General features: G+C 34.8%; 1 protein-coding gene across 16 annotated transcripts in view; it reads right to left on the bottom strand.

The window, feature by feature from the left end:
* Positions 1-21,919, bottom strand: part of SLC4A7 (solute carrier family 4 member 7) — a 112,372-nt gene that overhangs the window by 76,521 nt on the left and 13,932 nt on the right. For 13 of the 16 annotated variants that reach the window (XM_081283587.1, XM_081283599.1, XM_081283597.1 and 10 more), the window contains exons 2-3: positions 6,298-6,379; positions 2,908-3,054 (exon numbers count right to left, since the gene is read on the bottom strand). In XM_081283587.1, coding sequence (XP_081139713.1) covers positions 2,908-3,054; positions 6,298-6,379 — 229 coding nt within the window. Of the gene's footprint in view, positions 1-2,907; positions 3,055-6,297; positions 6,380-13,564; positions 13,650-21,919 lie in introns of those variants that run through there. The other 3 variants (XM_081283596.1, XM_081283601.1, XM_081283594.1) reach the window with 1 other exon arrangement.

Raw genomic sequence — 21,919 nt, 5'->3', positions numbered from 1 at the left:
TACTGTGGGGTCAGGCTCCAAATTCCTCAATAGGACACCCTTAGCGCAAGAGTTAACAACCAGAATCAACAAATGGGACTTACTCAAACTAAAAAGTTTTCTCTCAACAAAAGAAACAATAAGAGAGATAAACAGGGAGCCTACATCCTGGGAACAAATCTTTACCCCACACACTTCAGATAGAGCCCTAATATCCAGAGTATACAAAGAACTCAAAAAATTAGATAATAAGATAACAAATGACCCAATCAACAAATGGGCCAAGGACCTGAACAGACACTTCTCAGAGGAGGACATACAATCAATCAACAAGTACATGAAAAAATGCTCACCATCGCTAGCAGTCAGAGAAATGCAAATCAAAACCACCCTAAGATACCATCTCACTCCAGTAAGATTGGCAGCCATTAAGAAGTCCAACAACAACAAGTGCTGGCGAGGATGCCGGGAAATGGGTACACTTGTTCATTGTTGGTGGGACTGCAAAATGGTGCAGCCAATTTGGAAAGCAGTATGGAGATTTCTTGGAAAGCTGGGAATGGAACCACCATTTGACCCAGCTATTCCCCTTCTCGGTCTATTCCCTAAAGACCTAACAAGAGCATGCTACAGGGACACTGCTATATCGATGTTCATAGCAGCACAATTCAGGATAGCAAGATGGTGGAACCAACCTAGAAGCCCTTCAATAGATGAATGGATTAAAAAAATGTGGCATTTATACACAATGGAGTATTACTCTGCAATAAGAAATGACAAAATCATAGAATTTGGAGGGAAATGGATGGCATTAGAGCAGATTATGCTAAGTGAAGCTAGCCAATCCTTAAAAAACAAATGTCAAATGTCTTCTTTGATATAAGGGGAGTAACCAAGGACAGGGTAGAGACGAAGAGCTGGAGAAGAAGATTAACATTAAACAGGGATGATAGGCGGGAGGGAAAGTGAGAGTTAAGGGAAATTGCATGGAATTGGAAGGTGAGCCTCAGGGTTATACACAATTACATATAAGAGGAAAGGAGGAGTAGGAGAAAAATTATATAGAAACGATTTATAGTAGAGGGGATGGAGAGAGAGAAGGGGAGGGGAGGGGAGGGGAGGGGGGACAGTGGAGAATGGGATAGACAGCAGAATACATCAGTCACTAGAAAGGCAATTTGTAAATCAATGGAAATGTAACTGATGTGACACAGCAATCTGTATACGGGGTAAAAATGGGAGTTCATAACCCACTTGAATCAATCTGTGAAATATGGTATATTAAGAACTATGTAATGTTTTGAACAACCAACAATAAAATAATTAAAAAAAAAATCAAGTTACCAACCTTAGTGAAAATGTAAACATAGTTTAGTAAAAAAGTATTTCCATTCATAAAAATATTATGTGCTTTTATTGAGTATGAATTATAGAAGTTTAGTGATCCTCTCCCAGATGACACTAAGATATGCTAAACTGGACAGGTACATCATATGGAATAGTGAAATATTTCTAAAATTACTTCATATTAAAGTTCACAAGCCATCCTTTTTAATTGGTATCCATTTTCCCTTTGCCAGTTACATGGCCTTTGCTGACTACACGTCCATTTAATATTTTATTAGGTCATCACTGTCTCTTAGAGGTTCTAAAGAGATGCCTGTCATTTAACCTCTCTAAAGTTTCCTAATCTATAAAATACATAATATCTATCTTTTAAAACTGATGAGAAAGGTCTGAAGGTGTAGTTCAGTGATAGAGTGCTTACCTAGCAAGTAGGAAGCCCTGAATTAGATCCCTGGCACCACAAAATGACAACAAAAAACAACCCTATTGCAAAAATTAAATAATAGCACATGTCAAAGGATAGGTGGAATGTTTGTAACTGAACATTTTTTTTAAAATACATGACAATAGTGGAATGCATTACGCTCATTATTACCCATATACAGCACAATTTTTCTAACTGTTTATAAAGTATGTTCACGCCAAATTATGCCATTATTTTACTAGGCCATCAGTATTTGTCTCATGTTCATGTCGTAGCTATATTATACATGGTAATTTTTTCATTTTATGGTTCTTCACAAAAACCTTGCTTTAGCATAGCACACAAGTGCCTGTAAGGGTACAGCTCACACAGCTTTACTAGAAAGCACTCACTGAGACTATAGTGCAGACATGGCCACATGGGCCCATAACAGCCTACAAACTGAAGACCTCCTGTATGTCAAGGAAGTATCGTGCCTGCACAGTTATTGTTTTGGGGCTCTTCTTTCCCACTGAGTCTCAGGGCCACTTGAACCACCACATTCAATCCCTATGACATTAGAGATTAACATTCTCTTTCCTTTACATCTATATCTATATCTGCTTTCTGTTAGCACTTACATACTCCTCTGCTTTTATGTAACAAATGAGTCCCTATTCTTCTACACAGACAATACTGTCGAATGAGAGCACTCTTTTCGGAGCAGATACTCAAGTAATATAGCCTCATGAATAAAAGCTTCTAGCCAAAAATTATGGTTTAAAAGGACATAAGGTTCCTGTAAGGAACCTTGGTATTCCAGATGTCTGTTCAATACATATGCAAGTAATTAAATATATGGCAGAGAAAAGGAAATAAAATCCTCCTAAATTGAAAGATAAATGACAAAACCCACCTTTTATTATGCCAAGGTTGAAAAACAATGACGAAAACAAAGCCCTCCACCTTTAATTTTTCATTTATACCAAGATCTTCACCTATTAACCAAATATCTTTCTTGTTCAAAGAAAATTCTGTAATTGGTATCTCCAATGTACATAATGTGGCTAAATTACCACAGATAATACAATTTTTAAAAGAATGGGTTCAATTAAAAAGTTAAGATACTTTCCAGGATAAGAATTCAAACTGTTAATAGATCAACTGTTTTCTCTTACCGTAAGAAGGAGATTCCCGTCCATCTTCCTTATCTGATTCTTTATCTTTCCTTCTCCGGTGGTGATGTTTGTGCCCACGATGCCTGTGCCGCCGCCGACTCTCCTTACTAAATGGGACGTGAACTCCAATATACACAGCTCGGTGACCTATTAAAAGATTCAGAAACACACTGATGGTTTCCAAAAGAGAAAAGTGCTGGCATTCACAAAAGTGTACCAAAATTTCCTGTTAACAAAGAATTATTTAAAAGTTCATAAAACTAACAATGAGAGTCTTCGTTACCCCTCTTATTTTACAGAGTACTACACAGAATGCTATGCCCAAGGGGTAATACCACTAATTATTATAAGATATATAGATTATCTATGTAAATAAGCATTATTTTGTACCTCTAAAAAGATATTTTGAGAAAGAAGAGCTAAGCTCATATGAAATAGTATTATACAAACATAAGTTTATTCAACATTTAAAGCTAACCTTTGAAGGGTACATTTATTGATTATTAAATACTTTTCAATACATTTGAAATGTTAATAATCATAAATATTAACTTATTTTAGATGTTTTGGATAAAGATCCAAATTAGTAAGGATTGAATCAAAGGCAAATGATCCAAACACTCCAACTAAAGGATAGAAACTGTCCGATAAAAAGCAATGCAGTTACTGTATGCTGTTAAGACAGAAAAAGCTACTACTAATACTGTATGATCCTGATTACATTTTAACCAAGAAAACCAAGTTATGAAAGGTAGTATCTGCTTTCGCTCACTAAAAGAAACTGAATCAGGGAACAAAAGAGCAAGTAGCAGTATGTCAACTGTTGAGAGAAAAGGATATGACTTCTTTGAAAAGTTTAATAAGAGAGGTTCCTATCTAAGTTGTGTTGAGTAAAGAACAAGGTTCAGGTTCCATGGCTCATAGTGACTCAGAAAGTTGAGCCAGGGCACCCACAAGATGAAGGCCATCCTCAGGAACTTAGACCCTTTCATTTAAAAAAGGAGCGGGGGAGCTGGGGATATAGCCCAGTAGTAGAACCCCTGGGTTCACACCCCATCCCTTTCCCCTAAAATGAGGGACACAAACAACAAGTTGAACTAATGAGTCACAAAAAACATCTGATATAGTTACTTTTTGCCTTTATATACAAAATTTTAAATATGCTGAAATAATAAATTTAATGATATTCTTCTCCTAACAAATTCCATTAAGATGATGAAGAAATAAATATTTATCAGTCATTCATTCTATATTTGTAAATTTTATGACTAAAATTTCCTTGGAACCCCAAAATCAATACTTATAGAGATACTGAGTTCATCTGTGGACACACACAGAGTAGCAAAAAGTTTGGATAGTTGCCTAAGGTTCATGTTTCCAGCTAAGGCGAAAAAAGCGACACTGATGTCTTTTTCAGTTGGCAATACATTAATGTCAATAAAGTGCATAAGCAGCCAAGCATAGTGGTATGCACCTGTAATCCCAGCTATTCAGGAAGCTGAGCCAGCACTTTCTCTAGCACATAGTAATAAGCATCTGATAAATCTGTATAGAAATTAAATCTCAAATTATTAAAAATAAAATTTTATCAGAAATTTCTGAATTTCAAAATTATTGATATAGGACTTCTTTGGGGAATGATAGAAATTTCCTGGAACCAAAGCAGTGACAGCTGCACAACACAGTGGATATAAACAACGAAGAGCATACTTTAAAGGGGTAAATTCCACTTCATAAGAATTATACCTCAGCAAAGAAACAATGGCAAAATTCAGTGACTTCACCATTTTATTTCAGTGAAAATAAATATTTCCTTCTGAATACCAAGAAGAATGGAAATTAAAGAGTAAAATTCCTATCCCTGTGCACTGGGAATTATAAAGTTGTTACTCTAATTAGTACTAATGGGTCTTGGCACACAAGCCACAATGCACCAAGATAAAAATAAATTCTATGAGTTTGCAGTTCAGAAAGGCCAGATAAACTAGATAAGAATACTCCAAAATCCAAAGATTAGAAGATTGGGCCTTATTGCTTTTTCTGCTTTTGTTTTGTCTTCAATGTCTTCTGTTACAGATTGTCTCCTTCTTCATAGAAGCCCTACTAAACCTAGACTTTTAAAGTTATTTGAAAATAAATAAATCTCAGGGTGTAAATGAGAACTCTTATTTGTCTCTTTCCACCTCCTTCTTAAAAGCAACAGATTAACAGTCTGTATACAACCAGCTCTCAGATTTTAACATGCAATTCCTAAAGAGATCCCAAAAATGTCTATCAAAACATTTTCTATGAATAGCGACTTAATCAAGTGTTCAACATTGACATCATCAATAAGTCATGTTGCTGTCATGCTCACAGACATTCCTTCCACAGTCATTATCCATGTCAGTCTATTCATGTGACAACATCAGACAAACCCAAACTGAAGATCATTGTACAAAATATTTAATCACTCCTTTTCAAAAGTGTTATAGTCATGAAATACTATAACAAGAAAAGACTATAACATGAAAGACTTCTTTCCTCTTCTAAAAGGAAAGAAGGAAAACTGTTAAGAGACTAAGGAGACATAACAACTAAATGTACGGTTGAACCCTGAACTGGATCAACTGGATCTTGGAACAGAGAGGAAAAAAAAAATTATGGAGAAAAATTTGTGAATTCTAAATAAAATCTATGGTTTAGTTAATAGTAAACTAGCAGTTAACCAATTACTAATTAAGTTAGTAATTAACCTAGCTCATTTCTATACTTTCACTAATGTACAATGACTATGCAAAATCAACATTCCTGATACTGGGAGAACCCAGGTGAAGTGCTTACAGGAGTGGCTTGTACTATCTTGGCAGCTGCTCTGTGTATCTAAAATTATTTCTTCCTGCCTAGAGAAGGTAGCTGGACCAGTAACTCCCTTGTTTGACAATTTTGCACAGGGGTTACTATAGCATTTTAAGAGGCTGATGTAACAGACCTATAAAATAAGCATGTAGATGACAAGTAATGATAACTATGGCTTATTAGTCGGGCACTCCGGCATGCTTATAATTCAAATTAACCAGTCTGCCAGAAATGAAACAATAGAATTAACTGATTTTGTAACTGTGGCTCTATCATAGCATAAGATGGATTTCAGAGATGCCATGATAGAGTCTGTCTAGCAAATAAATAATCAGGGAATGTTCCATTTCTAGACACAGATGGTGGCTGCATTGGTGTTTGCTACACTGTTATTCTCCACACTATACTGAAAAAGTGTCCAGCCCTCTTCTAAATGTATGCTCTCCCCCACAACAGTAAAGAAAAATGTCTCAAGAAATAGTAGGTAAAACTTAAAGAACAAATAATCAGTAATTTAAGCTGCTAATAAGCATATTATTTTAACAAACTTACTTTCTAGTTCTTCTTTTTCAAACTTGGTGTTTACAGTTGAGCTAGTTTTGCCAAGATCCACAACAGCTTCTTCATCAGGACCCTAAAAACAAATCATTATTATTGTGAAATAAAATATATACTGAGAACATACTGTGTACATCATTCAAAGTGGGCAAAAAATTTTAAAACAAGACTATTTTCTCTCAAAGAAATGAATTCTTAGAGCTAACTATAATCCTTATAAAGAATGTACTTTTAAGTCCACAGACCATTCAAAATCTCACAGTAAGAACAGAGGTGGCAAAGATTTTCAAATGGTCTTCTGCGTAAGTTACTTTATCCTCAATAGAAAGAACTTCCAGGACCAGAGATTCATGGAAGTCTGTTGTGAGGGGAACACTTACATGTTAATATGGAAGGCTTTCTTGATTTTTGCTCTTACGCTTTCTAACAGCAATATTCTAGACACAAAATTGTCAAATATAAGTAGATCCAAAATATAGTACCATTTTCACTTATAAAATAACTAAACCAATAAAAGCTAGGATTTTTTTTTTATTTTCCCACAAAAGAAAAGCTGTGCCAAGTTGGGCATGGTGACACATGCCTATAATCCCAGTGGTTCAAGAGGATGAGGCAGGAGGATCTCAAGTTCAAAACCAGCCTCAGCAATCTATCAAGGCAAATCTCTGATACCAAAACAAAAGAAAGAAAAGCTATACCAAAATTTTAAACTCTAGGGAAATTCTACCTTTCAGGTGTGAAAATTCACCTTTATCAATCTTTTTATTTTGTTCCATTCTTTAGTACAAGAAAAAAAAAGCATGTTTTTGTAATATATATTGTAAATTTTATGTTGTTTTGTTTTGTTTTGTTTGGTGTGTGGTCTGCGGATTGAACACAGAAGCACTTACTTTACAACTAAGTTACATTCCCAGCCCCTTTTATTTTATAGGGCCTTGCTAGAATTGCTGAGGTTGGCCTCAAACCAACCCGCAATCCTCCTCTCTCAGCCTCAAGAGTTGCTGGGATTATAGGCATTGCACCACCACACCCAGCTACACAGACTTTTTTTTTTTTTTTTTTTTTTGAGAGAGAGAGAGAGAGAATTTTTTTAATATTTATTTTTTAGTTTTCGGCGGACACAACATCTTTCTTTGTATGTGGTGCTGAGGATCCAACCCGGGCCGCACGCATGCCAGGCGAGCGCGCTACCGCCTGAGCCACATCCCCAGCACCAGACTATTTTTTAAATAGAATTTCAGTTTTAACTTCCTTGTCAACTTCTAACAACTCTGAAAAGAATATTATAATCATCATTAACTACATATTATGAACTTAGTACACATGATTGTGTGTCACAGATGAATAAAGCCCATTCTCTCAAAAAGTTCAATTCTAGGTTCAGATAGGATCAGCTGTAGCTGGCTCTGGATCAGTGTTTAGCATGAGCTGTTGGAGGAGTCCTATAAGGGAACACCTGCCCTAAACTTAACAGTGCTAAACCTTCAGCTTGAAGCCTTCTTTAAGCATATATAAAGTAATCTTATACACAATTTTCCTTCACTATCCAAATTTTTTTTTAATTTATATTAATATTATTACTATTAATCAGGAATTGAACTCAGGGGTGCTTAACCACTGAACCATATCCCCAGGCCTTTTTTTATTTTGAAACATTGTCTCCCTAAGTTGCTTAGGGCCTCACTAAATTGCCGAATCTGACTTTGAACTTGAAATCCTCCTGCCTCAGCCTCGACTCCTGAACCATTAGGATTATAAGAGTGTACCACCACACCTGGCTCACTATCCAAACTTTTAATGTCTAAATTCACACTATCTAAACTCAAACTGAATTGATTTGCTAAATTTTTCAAATAAATTCCCTGTTGTCCAAACTCCACTATTTGTTACCCAAAACTCAGAACCAGGCACAGTATATTAAGACCTTCTAATATCCAAAAAAAAAGGAGATCTGGATATCAAGAGATACTTGTACATGATTCTGAAACACTAATATTTGATTTATACAGGAAAGTAAGAGAAGTTATGACTTGCTAAGGCTCCACATTTAAAGGAGGGGAAACAGGCTAAATAGAATAGCAATTTCACGTAATGGACTATGAAGGAAGGCAGACAACAGTATATATGTTTAATCAAACGGCTTCATAGTTCTTCACACTTCCTTAGAAATAAGGAAAGGCCAAGCAGGAAACCAAACCTAATGCCAAAAACCCAAGAATGAGTAGCTATTAATTACCAACTACTAACGAAGTCACACTCTAAATAAAACCATTAGCTAGCCTTCAACAACAGCATGTCATCCGATTCCTAAGCACATATAGGTACAAAAGACAAATTCTCTCCTAGAGACAGAAATTGTATCCTGAGAGGCAGCATACTGTCTATTCCAAAAGGAATTAACGGTTCCCGTTTTAAACTTTCATTTAGCCAGCACAACTGCCAGGATAGAAAGCAAAACAATACAATTAACTCTCACCTTTAGACAAACAAATCATTTATTTCTCTGCAACCATACTTACATATTGAGATCTACTAACAACCCTACTTAGTTAACACTGAAAATAGTTTGCTAGGCAATCTATTATTTATTTTATAATAAATTCACATTTTATCACTACCTTATGTTTAGTTTTAAAAAAATACCCTTTGACCTTTAAACATCTATCATAGAAAAATATTTCCATATGTGTAAAAACTGGAATGTAAAAACAGGGTGCTCATCAACATCTCTCATGCTCTACCCAGCTTGCTCCCACTAGACACTGTCTGTGAAGCCTGGGGCAAGTCATTCAACCTCTCTGAACTCTTATTTTCATTGTAGCAGATGCCTAATAATGAAAAACATGGAACAAAAATGTGTCAATAAAAGGAAGATACACTAAGGAACACATAGTACACATAGTGTACTAAGGAACACTATGACATTTTGAAAAACAGACCTAAAAAAAAGTAAATAGATCTAAATGTACTAATACAAAAAGATCAAGGGTACAGATTCAGTGAAACAATACATTATAGAGAAATAAGATCACATGTTAAAAACTCACAGGACTAAACAGAAATTTTATTTCTATATGTTCATGTCTCCATACGTATTTACTTATATTAAGGAAAATATCTAAAAGGACCCATACCAAACTGTTTAACTACTTGTTTGTGGGAAAGGAACTGGGTTTGAAAGACAATCAAGTTACAATGTTATTTTATTGTTATCTTTAGTTTTCAATTATAACATTTTCATGTTTAACTTGCCTTACAAACTAAAACTAAAACTTTTAAAGCCTAAAAATCTTATAGCACTAACATTGAAAAAAAGGGGGGGGGAGTGTTACACATGCCTTTCTTCCCTCCTTTAAAGCATCACCAGTTTTTTGACTGTGAAAATGAATAGGAAAGGCAACATCTCCTATAAATGCCAGCATCAAGCGGGCTACACACACTAGCCATGGCTGGGGGCCGGGCACGAGGGCGGGGTGGGGGGGGTCTTTACAGGGTATTGAACCCAGGGGTGCTTAACCACTGAGCCACATCCCCTATTTAGAGACAGGGTAGCGCTCAGTTGGTTACGGCCTTGCTAAGTTGCTGAGGTTGGCTTTGAACTCACAATCCTCCTGCCTCAGCCTCCTAAGCCATTTGGATTACAGGCATGTGCCACCATGCCTGGCCACAATGGCCTTCTTGATACAGGGTAAATAATCCAAAAGTCTGAAGATTATATATGGCTACATACTGAAATCCCTGAGTAGGGTGGTAGGGTATTTCAAGGGGTCAGTACTTTTCTAAAAGAAGCATGTGTATCTTAAATCCTATAATTTTAGGGAAATACTTTATATGTCATATTTCTTAATAGAGAATAAGTTAATACTCCATGTAGAGTACAATTTTGTGTTCTTTTTTAAAAGTTTACAAAAACTGTATTTACATATTAAACATCTGTAAAGGAAAACCTGGAACTGCTAAAATCATCTCACTCTGGTAAAAAGGACTAAAGTGCAAAGACAATCACAGTGTTTCACTTTTTATTACATCAAAGATTTTTTTAATTCAAATTTCCATCCCCTACTATTATCTTAAAATTTGGATCTAGAAAAGACTTTTCTTTCTCTTTTTGCTTCCAAAAATATAGTAGAAAACTAAAAATGGTAACCGTAAAAGCAACCCTTGACATCAAAATGTTTCATTTTAAACCCAGCTAAGTCTCAAAGGTCATTACTTATAAAGCCTACCTAGAAAGAAAGCAAACCATGGCACTAGGAATGTTCAAAAACACAGAAGAATAAAGACATCCACATTATACCAAGGTAGGATAGAATCCTCCTAAAGGAAATTATTTAGACTTGTTTTCAAATTTGCATTTATACAATAAGGTAATAATGCTACCACTGCACTTCAACATAAAGAACAGCATATTAATTAAATATCTAAAATCACAAAAAAAAAAGTTTTAAATCTCTCTATACGAAATGCACTACTACAACAGTACTTGTGATAGGAAAACCCTGGAAATAACCTTAATAGAGGAATAGCTAAATAAGCTATGATACATGACTCAGAACACAAGCTACTCAATCATTTTATAAATAAAATTTTGAAACCAAGGCTAAATAATTTCTTTAGTATTAGAGTGAGTCAATCCTGCATATTAACATACTTCGGGCATCTTTTTATTCTTTCAGATATTTGAGTTTTTCTTTTTTTTTTAATGAAGCTTTTTATGATTTTTTTTTATATTTGTTTTTTAGGTGTAGATGGACACAACACAATGCCTTTATTTTTATGTGGTGCTGAGGATCGAACCCGGGTCCCACCCGTGCTAGGCCAGCACGCTACCGCTGAGCCACAATCCCAGCCCTCAGATATTTCAGTTTTTCTAGTGCCATGGCTTTGAATTGAAATTTGAATTTCAATTAGACAATCTGAATTTGAAGAAAGTTTCAAAGGACAGGGGGAAAAAATCAAAAAGCAGTAATAGCCTCCAATAACAAAGAGGATCCATGCAGTCTAGAGACTGTTACAGAATACAAGAGTCACAGACAACTAGAGACCTCCTCAGTTTTCTACCTGAAATTATAAAACAAATACTTGTCACACTACTTCCATGAGGAGATGCAGACACTCCAAGTGTTAATCAGTAGACACACACCAAGATACACACAGGAATCCCATAAGGGTTATCAAGTATGTATATATTCATTGGCAAAAATGATCTCTTTCCAAAGATGGTTACTTTATAATTCCCTCTTAACTTTTTTTAATAATTAAAATGTAAAGAAAAGCAAACATTCTGCATAGAATCAGAAAATGTTTTTTTCAGAAAAAGAAGTTCTGCCAAGATCATTCTGAAATATTTTGCCAAGGTCCCCCATCTTCTATCAGCTTGGGGTTACCATTAGCTGGGTATCCTTAAGGTTCTACTACAATCTTCCTGCTGAAACCCAACAGGAGAGGAAGTGAGGAAATCTCTCAGTAATATGGTCTTTTGTTTATCTGTGCTTCCCCTTGATAATACCTCTGTTCCCCAGGAATCCTTAACAGTGAAAGAAGTCTTACTTCCTTAAGGCATAGGAACTAAAGAACTCAACCATTCATTCAACAAAATTTATTACTCCACATACTACAGATACCTCAGTGAATGAAAAACTGTCATATAATCAAATGTCCAGCTTAGCACTTAATTTACAACTAAGAAGTGACTCTCCATAAAAAAATCTATCTTTGCTATTCTTTTTTTTTTTAAAGAGAGAGTGAGAGAGGAGAGAGAGAGAGAGAGAGAGAGAGAGAGAGAGAGAGAATTTTTAATATTTATTTTTTAGTTCTCGGCAGACACAACATCTTTGTTGGTATGTGGTGCTGAGGTTCGAACCCGGGCCGCACGCATCCCAGGCGAGCGCGCTACCGCTTGAGCCACACCCCCGGCCCATCTTTGCTATTCTTAATGAATAAACAAGATCTCATAGACTCATAGATTATAAAATGGGCTTTATTTTTTTCCAGTTCAATTTTTTTTCTTTTTTTTAATCTAGAAAAATGAAAGATATACACAAAGTCTAAATGACTTGAATAAGATCACACTTTCAGTGAAAGAATTAAAATTAAAATCCAGGTCTCTAGAGTGCCAGTTATATGAGTTATTAATCAATTACACTACAGAACAAGGTCATTATAATATATGCCAAGAACATATAGCATTTTTCTTTATTAACTTATAATTACAAATTTATGAAACAACTTTCTTAACTGTCTCCCAGGCCCACACAATAAGTTACAAGAAAGAAGGAACCCTGCCTGTCATGGTCACCACTACATTTCCAGACTCAAGCAGTATTTGTCTGCCATTAGTCCTTTAATAAATATGCATTAAACAATATGTTTCAAAGGACAAGACTGCAAAAAACTTATATTGTATCCACTCAAAAATTCCTTGTGGACACAATTAAAGCTCAAATATAAACAGGCACTCAATATTTTAATATTTAATAAATCAGCTTATAATTTTTTAAAAATTCAACATCAACATATGATGAAACAAAATTCAATTCCCAAATAACTAAATGACACATTTTACAATTTAATTCCTTATAGTCATTTATCTTGCCTGAAAAAATTTCCATAATTTTTATACTTTGTATAAGCTCTATACTTTTTGTTGGTTAAATTACAAAAAAAAAAAAAATAAGACTTAGCATACTAAAGCCAAAGAATTAAGGAAAAAAAGAATGTTAATAGACTATTTTAAAATATTGCATTAATCTAGTATAATACCCTCTTTGACACCCTGAGGTTTACAAAATCATTATTAGAACAGTCATCAGAGATCCCTACCACAAACTAAATTTTCTATTATATAAGACATATGGCTATCACCCAAAACTAACATCTCCCATAAATTATGATTATCATGACTATGAATCAAGTAATTTCACAGCTATCAAAATTTCAGCTTCAAAACATACGTAACCACTAAGATGAAATGATTTCTTTTCTAATATCTTAGCCAAGCATTTTTTAAAGCTTCATTCAAGTAATTTTAACTATGGCAAAAACTAATCTTACAGAAGAATAAAGATGCTACAAACATTTCTAACTTTACACAGGATTTACTCTTCAGCAGATGACTTCCACAGCCAAGGGCACAAAGGATGATACTATTCTAAGCCAGTGCTAATCAAGTCTGACATTTCTCCAAGCTTCACTATTAAACTTTGAAAAATTCAAGTTTGCTTGTAAATAAAATATAAGACCTTAGCAAGGTAGTACATACAGGTAACTTCTCTTTCAGACGAAACCTCTCCATAGTAACACAGGAAACGCCTTGTTTTTGATAATATAATGCAGTAGTCCCCTGAAGTCCAGGGACAGTGAGTACCTATCTGATTTAGGTCACTGTGCTTTGCTGAGATGAATTCTTCTAAGTTACTTTTATGGTACAGCCAATCACTGTCTCCCAAGTTGCCTAATCTTCCAAGCTAATAACTACAACTTACGTGGGTCACAGCATAACAGATTTGGAAAGTAATAGGCCACTTAGAAATACTGAAAGATGAAAGCAGCAATCAGTTTTCAAGGGAAATCTTTATATAATATCAGTCTATGGGCATACTCTAAGGATATATGTGTATGGGTGTGTGTGTGTGTGTTGGGGTGGGGGGGAGAAAACAGATTTTCAACAATATGATGGGCTTAATCTACCCTTGTCACTTAATTTCAGAAAAGACCCCAAAATTTAGAGAACTCTGCCTTTTTCAGTATTTCTCAATTTTTACTACCTAATAGGTTATTACTAATAATAATATTAACAAATCATATGGTTTACAGTATCATTTCAACCAAAAATTAAATATTCATATGGATAATGGCTGGAAATGAGGAAATGAGTAGCACCCTCTAACTTTTGGTCTCAGGATATCTCTCTACTCAAAAATTACTGAAGACCTCAAAGGACTTTTTTTGATGAGTTAGGTCTATATTTATCATATAGAAATAACACTGATAAAACTTTGAAATATTTATTTAGAATCATTTTAAAGATAATAAAAACATTGCCTGGTAATATATAATATTTTTAACAAAAAAAATAACTAATTTCAAAAATAAAACAATTTAGTGAGAGTGACTTTGTTTTATATTTTTACAAATCTCGTTAAAAATCTGATTTAACAATATGTGATAGCATAAGTCTGTAACTCCAGTGACTTGGGAGGCTAAAACAGGAGGATCATAAATAAGTTCAAAGCCAGCTTCAACAACTTAGGGACCCTAAGCAACTTAGCAAGACCCTGCACAAAAATAACAAATAAAAAAGGATGGGTATATGGCTCAGTGGTTAAGCACTCCTGGGGTTCACACCAGCTCCAAAAAATAAATAAATAAATAAATCTTATTTAAAAGAAAACAGCTGGATTCTCATCTCTACTTCTACAGTCAATCTGATGTGATTCATGATTTGGCTGAAGAATTTTTAAAATCCAGGTTCACACCAACACAAATAGAAAAAGAAGGCATGTTTCACTATTCTTTTCAGTAATTGTAGATATTCCTTTTTGATTCTACAAATTCAACTAGTATTCATTTCTTAAATTAGCTGCAATGTGGAATCTGAAAGTATTTTAAATGAACACACTGTAAATTGTTACAACAAAAACAAAATCCACTGGTCTTTGTTATACTGGGTTTCTAGAAAACAATACATTTATTGAATATCTATCAAGTTTAAACACTATGCCAAATACCATCATATATGTTCTGTCATACAGGTTAAACCTTCAAATATTCCATTTTATACTCAATTTTGACTAAAGGTCAGAGAGGTTAAACAACTTACGCAAGGTCCCAGAGCTATTACACAGTGGGTTTAGGATTCAAGCCCAGTCTCCCTCAGAACGTGGTTTTTTCTTCTAATTCCAACTACATTTAATGAAATTTAATAAAATTATATTTCTAACCATAGGGTTAAGACTGGGGGGGGGGGTGGTACAACACAGTGGTAAAGCACCTCTGTATTTAATGCCCCATACCAAAAAAAAATTTTTTTTTCAATGTAAATTAAACTAAAAATATGCTGTTTGGATTTGCTCACACAGATTTGCTCCTCTGTACCATCAAATTCTGTGTCTTAACAAAGCAAATAAAGGACATTTATTTCCTACAGAAATAATCTTATCTAATCCCACACACCCCCAGTCTTAACCCTATAGTTAGAAATATAATTTTATTAAATTTCATTAAATGTAGTTGGAATTAGAGGAAAAACCACATTCTGAGGGAGACTGGGCTTGAATTCTAAACCCACTGTGTACCAAGATCAGGATTTAGGCATACAGAGAGAACACTTGAGTTTCAAAAAAGAAATTCATAAACCACTGGAATAAAGAACAAGCAACTCCTGAGAAATCCAGCCCATATCCTTACACCTGCATCCTTGCCCAGTTTTATCAAAACTCAAAGACGGCCACAGACATCTAGGAATACACACATTAAAGACTCTGGTGACCAAGAAATGACTTTACTTTCATTACAATAGCAAGAGGCAGGTGGCTAAAGATGCTAATGAGACCTACAAGACAGGAAGAGCATGATTAGAAGAGGTGGGGGCAAAAAAAAGCACAAGAACACTGTGTGGAACTCCATACCCCAGCCCTGACGCCAGCTCCAGTTCAGGCCCCTTGCTACTGTCCCCCTACAGATGTTAAAAATCCAGACCAAGAGGAGTCAACTCACCAAGATGGCTCACACCCCACTTTCAAGTGTGTACTACTTTTCCTTCATAATAAATCCTCTTGCTCTACTACTCATACCTGACACATTCTTAAATTCTGTGACATGTCAACAACTTTCCACCATGTTTTGCCTTGGAGCCAACAGATCATGTCCTGAATCCTTTGAAATCAGAAGCCAAAATAAATCTTTCCTCCTCTTAGTTGTTCTTTTCAGGGATTTTGGTCATAGCAATGACTAACACTGTAACATAAAGGGTTATTATTCAAACCCAGGTTCTCTGACTTCAAAGCCCATGATGTTCCAAAAGGTCAAATACTCTGTCCTAAATTAAATTACACAAAATCTTATTTGCTCGAATAAAATTTTATTTATTCACATGTCTTATTGGGAGACTTATAAGTAAAACATTAATTATTCAATCACAAAAATATTCACTAAATTATTTTTAAATATTTTAAATCCACTAGCCATCAGTAACACATAATAAAATTAAAATTATTACCATAAATGTTAACACAGTACAGTAAGCCAGCATAAATATAATAAACATGAAGATATTATCTTAATTTGATTTCCACAGATAAATTTGAAGCAGTCAAGAAAAGAAATACCCTCGTAAAATAAATGGAAACCTGCCTCATTTTACAATCTATGTTTCAGTGAGGAACACTGCCAGCCCACATAGTTAAATATCCCTTACATAGTTAAATATCACTGTTGAGTTCACATTGCTTAATTTGGGCAACCATTTCAGCTTTCACCACCACTAAAATTTAGACTCCACCATGTAAGACCACCACCTAGTGGCTATTAGGAAAATGAAATTTTTTTCTCTCATGCTGTGTATAGGGTGAACACCTACTCCAAGCCAAGAAATTCTAAGTTTCAAAAAGCTCTGCGGCAGCTGAGGTAACAAATGTGGACATTTAATTTCATCCAGAAAAAACTTGATCATCACAAAGGCAAAGTACTATTAAATGTTTCAATTATCTACAAATGGAATTCAGGATACAGTAGATTATATATATATAATATATTTTTTGAGAGAGAGAGAGAAAGAGAAAGAGAGAATTTTTTAATATTTATTTTTTAGTTTTCGGTGGACACAACATCTTTATTTTTATTATGTGCTGAGGATCGAACCCAGCACCACTCGCATGCCAGGCGAGCACACTACCACTTGAGTCACATCCCCAGCCCAAGCTATATTTTTTAACATGAGCTTTTTATATGTAACACTGAATAATCAATATGTTACAATGAAGAAGATTTACAGCAATTTCTAAAAAGTTGTTTCACATGCCCACAGCATTTAAATAATTTTGTTTTGAACCACATTTCAAAATACAGCTATAATTTGATGTGCATTAAATAGTTGAAAAATCTAGTCCACAAATAGTTTACGTAAGGCAAAAAATGTCTGCCTTAACAAAAATGCCCCAGTAACAAGTATACTTTGCAAAGTATCTGTTTTAGTTGTTGTTGTTGTTTGTTTGTTTATTTGTTTTGGTGCTGGGTACTGAACCCAGGACCAAATACATGGTATTGAAACATTCTACCTCTGAGCTAAACCCCCAGTCCCTCTATTTTTCTTAAGAATAATATTTCAGAGGCTGAGGTGTAGCTCAGTGGTAGAGTGTTTGAATAGCAAATGTAGAGAAGCCCTGGGTTCAATCCCCAGTACTACAATGATGAAGATGATGATAATGTAGTAATAATAAAGACTTCATACTTAAATACTAGAGACAGATGACACAGTTCGACTTACATTTCCATTGAGAAAATGCTTATTAACTTAGAGTACTCATACCAGTTTATATAAAGGTGTAGGTGTCACCTTGGGCTACAATTTGTTAGAAAATTTTATCTAAGAAATTACAAAATAATCTGGAAAGAACAAATTGAAATTGGTTTAAATATGCCATTACCAAAGTCAAAATACGGTTTAATATTGTAAACTCATATATAAATAAATTCAGGCTTTCAGTAGAAATGAGCTCTCTGGGCTGGGGATGTGGCTCAAGGGGTAGCGCGCTCACCTGGCATGTGTGCAGCCCGGGTTCAATCCTCAGCATCACATACAAACAAAGATGTTGTGTCCACCAAAAACTAAAAAATAAATATTAAAATTCTCTCTCTCTCTCTCTTAAAAAAAAAAAAAATGAGCTCTCTCACTTCCTCTAAGGCGTTCAAGCCAGTGAAGAGTGTCTAACTTTAAAAACTTATTCATTGTATTCTTTATTTGAAAACTTTTGCTCTTTTTGCTCTATGATTCTTGATTCTAATCCCTCAGAACAAGAGTTCTCAGATCTCAACACTACTGACATTTTGAACTAGGCACTTCTTGGTTGTAGGGGCTGTACAACTAAAGGATACCTTGTAGGATGTTGGGCACCATATCTGGTCTCTATTCACTAGAGGACAGTAACACACACACAACACACACACATATCCCATTATGATAAACAAAACTGTCTCCAGATATTACCAAAAATGTCCCTTAAGGGGCAAATGTCCCCCTGTCCCTGTCCATACACACCCATTGAGAATCAACAATTTAGAAACAAGTAGGAGATACTATCAATTTCCAGCACTTATTTTCCTGAGGAAAAACTTAAAACTACCAGGTTCTTACCCAAATGCCAGTATGAACATGCACATAGGCAAACATTAACTAAAGCCTTCATGCATCTTTTTATGAAAGCTTAACTATGCAGGCTGAAATATATCTTAAACTTGCATATAAGAGTTTTACTGAAAATACCTGTTCTCTATGTATAGCAATCTCAATGACGTCATATGAATAATTTTACTCTATAAAATACTTGTACTGCAGTTTTAATAAAACACTTAAACATAATAAAAGCAGATTGGAAATCCATTTTTAAATGCAATTTTTAAAAACATTACAAAATAAGTCTTCTGGCCTTATTTATTCCCTAAACTTTCACATTACAAAGTGGCAAAGTACTTCTACATTAATTCATGTATGTCTCCTGAACACAACAGAAAAATACTTGGCCAGGTATTTTATGTAACATTTTCCCAAGTTGGGATAATCCAAAACTTTCCCAATATTCTCCATATTTGTTCTCAAGCAACAGGTATTATTTTTATGTAATGAGTGATGTTGCCTAACAATAATACACAAATTGATGCTTAAAGAAGTCAGGCAAGTTTAAAAATAAAACCATTAGAGGTCATCAAGTTCAACATCAAAGATTTGGGTATGAGTTTCTCTTCTCCTCACAATACTTACTAACATGATACCAAAGTAATTTTAACAGGATAAATTGACAAGGATAAATAATAGGAGAGAAGATTATAAATGAGGAACTTCATAAAATCTTTGGAAGATATAAAGTTAATGTAGAACAGCTATTGCACTCAGAAAATCAATGACAACTTTAAAAGCTGGTGGCTTTTTCTACAAAGAAATGAAGTAAAATTCCAAAAAGCAAAATCACTGTGACAAAATAACTGAGATTTTAAAAAAAAAGGCCAGGTAAGGTGGCACACACCTGTAATCCCAGCTACTTGGGACAATAGGCAGGAAGATCACAAGTACTGAGTGTGACCTGGCAATTTAGCAAGATCCTTTCTCAAAATTTAAAATAAAAGCTGGGGATGTAGCCTTGTGGTTGAGGACCTCTGGGTTCTATCACCAGAACCATCAAAAACAAATAAACACCTTACAATGTGTAAAAGTTTATTTTGGTTCAAGATATTCAGTCACTGTGGACCTGTGGTGAGGAAGAAGATCACCATTGGGAGCTCTCACCTTGGGGTACCGAGGAGGAGGAGGCAAGGATGGGAAGGAGCCAGTATACCATTTCTACTTCAAGGGCACACCTTCAGTGACCTATTTCCTCCAACTAAGCCTCCCAACAGCACCCCAGGCTGGCCAAACCATTATACATGGCCTTTGGTGGACATTTCAGATTCAAATGAAAACATCATGTTTAAAAATACAGCACTGCATAAATTTAAGTGATTACAATAATATATGTATTTAAAGAATAGTTTCTAATTATAACCCAGGAAATATCTCCACAAATTATATTAGGAAAAAAAAGAAATTATAAATGCAACAAATTGAGAAGACCCTACCTGCATGGTTTGACACTTTTAAATTAATATTTTTCAGAGTTAATATCAAAAGGTTTTCATACAAGATTAAAGTCTGTGTTTTTTAAAAAAATTATATTAGCCTAAAATTAAGACTACATACTAAAAATTATACCTATGCATATCTAGTTCAATTTGTCGACCAGTTTATTTTGGCTGCGGATAAAATATCATGTTCTAGAACCAGAATGACTAAATTCAAATCCTGGCTCTTGCATTCACTAGCTAGGTAGACCACTTAACCTCATTGTATCTCAGATTGTTTACTATCTGTAGAGAGTAACAATAATTGCAACTGATTGCCTATAAAATCAATAAGATATTGAACACAACAAGTTTAGAAAAGTTCCAGGCAAAAAAAATAAGCATTTTATTAAAACCAGATATTAGTGCCATTCTACTATTTTTTTTCATTTTTACTGCTCATATTAGGTTTATATTTTATATTTAAATGAAATAATTTATTCTATACATATTCACTTCCATTTCTCAACTCATTTAGAAGTTTCATATGCAAGATTTTAGCAATTCTGTCTGTATATAACAGATGCTTAGTGATGCCTGTATGTGATGATAAAAGCAAAACACAATATTCCATGCTAGAAATACTTGAATGATCAAGGCAAGTCACATATAGCTTCTTTGGGGGTTAGGGGGCGTCGCATTTACTGGGAACTCAACCTAGGTGCTTTACAACTGAGCTACAGTTCCAGTCTTCCTTCCTTCATTCCTTCCTTCCTTTATTTGGGATCAGGTACTACTGAATTACTAAGCGTCTTGCAAAGTTGCTGAGGCTAGCCTCAAACTTGGGATCTTCCTGCCTCGGCCTTCCAGGTTGATGGAATTAGAGGCACACATCACCATACCTAGCCAAGTATAACTTTTATTTGCCCTAATTTGAAGAACTGTGTCTTCAAATCTTCAGTATCAAGAAAGGAAAAACAAAACAAACAAAAAATAAACACCAATCCAATCACAGGACACTATTGTCACTTGCCTTTCATGTGTAACTCCCAGCAACATGGAGAGAAGAAGAAGAATATACAGCTGTGAAATATAATCAAAACCTGAATATGAAGATTTAGCACCAATCCTACCCCCCCCCCCCGACTCCCCAGCCCCACACACACACCAGGTGATTACAAGGTGAATGCCACAGTACCCAGTTAGCGCCAAAGTCACAGGCTTATTCAATACAAATGTTTTCCTAGTTAATTTATACAACTGTGTTACTAAAATTATAATATGCATTATTTTAAATATCCATGTTGTTTTTTCATTATCAGCCAATTCTTCAATTAGACAAAACATTTAAGTGCAATTTATTACTACTTGAATCATTTGCATATTTGTGTGTTGAGATATATTTCAGAGATTTTTTTTTAAACTAGCCTTCTACAAGACACTTACATTTATTCTCTCATTTACTCAGTCATCCAACAATATTTATCAAGTGACAAGGACACAGTATTCCAGAAATGAGAAAAAGTCCAGTATGTTCAAATAACTAGTAAAATAAGTTGGGTATAATTGCAATGTAGAACAGGAGGGAAAAGCAGTACAACAGAAAGAGGTGGAGAAAGGAGACAGTGCAGGCTCATCCCGAGAACAATGGACTGCAGACAGGGGAATGACAGGTAGCACTGTGTTTCTGCAATTATGTAAGCTGGAGGCCAAGGAGAAAGTTACTGCAGTATTTCAGGAAAAAGAGCAAGAAAATTAGGCCTAACCTATATGGTCAAAAGACGTGAAGAGAGGCAGACTGACTCAA

Source organism: Spermophilus citellus (genome assembly GCF_964194105.1).
Source record: "Spermophilus citellus genome assembly, chromosome: 3".
Taxonomy (NCBI): Eukaryota; Metazoa; Chordata; class Mammalia; order Rodentia; family Sciuridae; genus Spermophilus; species Spermophilus citellus.
The sequence above is the reverse complement of the archived record's forward strand: the minus strand, read 5'-3'. Positions and strand labels throughout refer to the sequence as shown.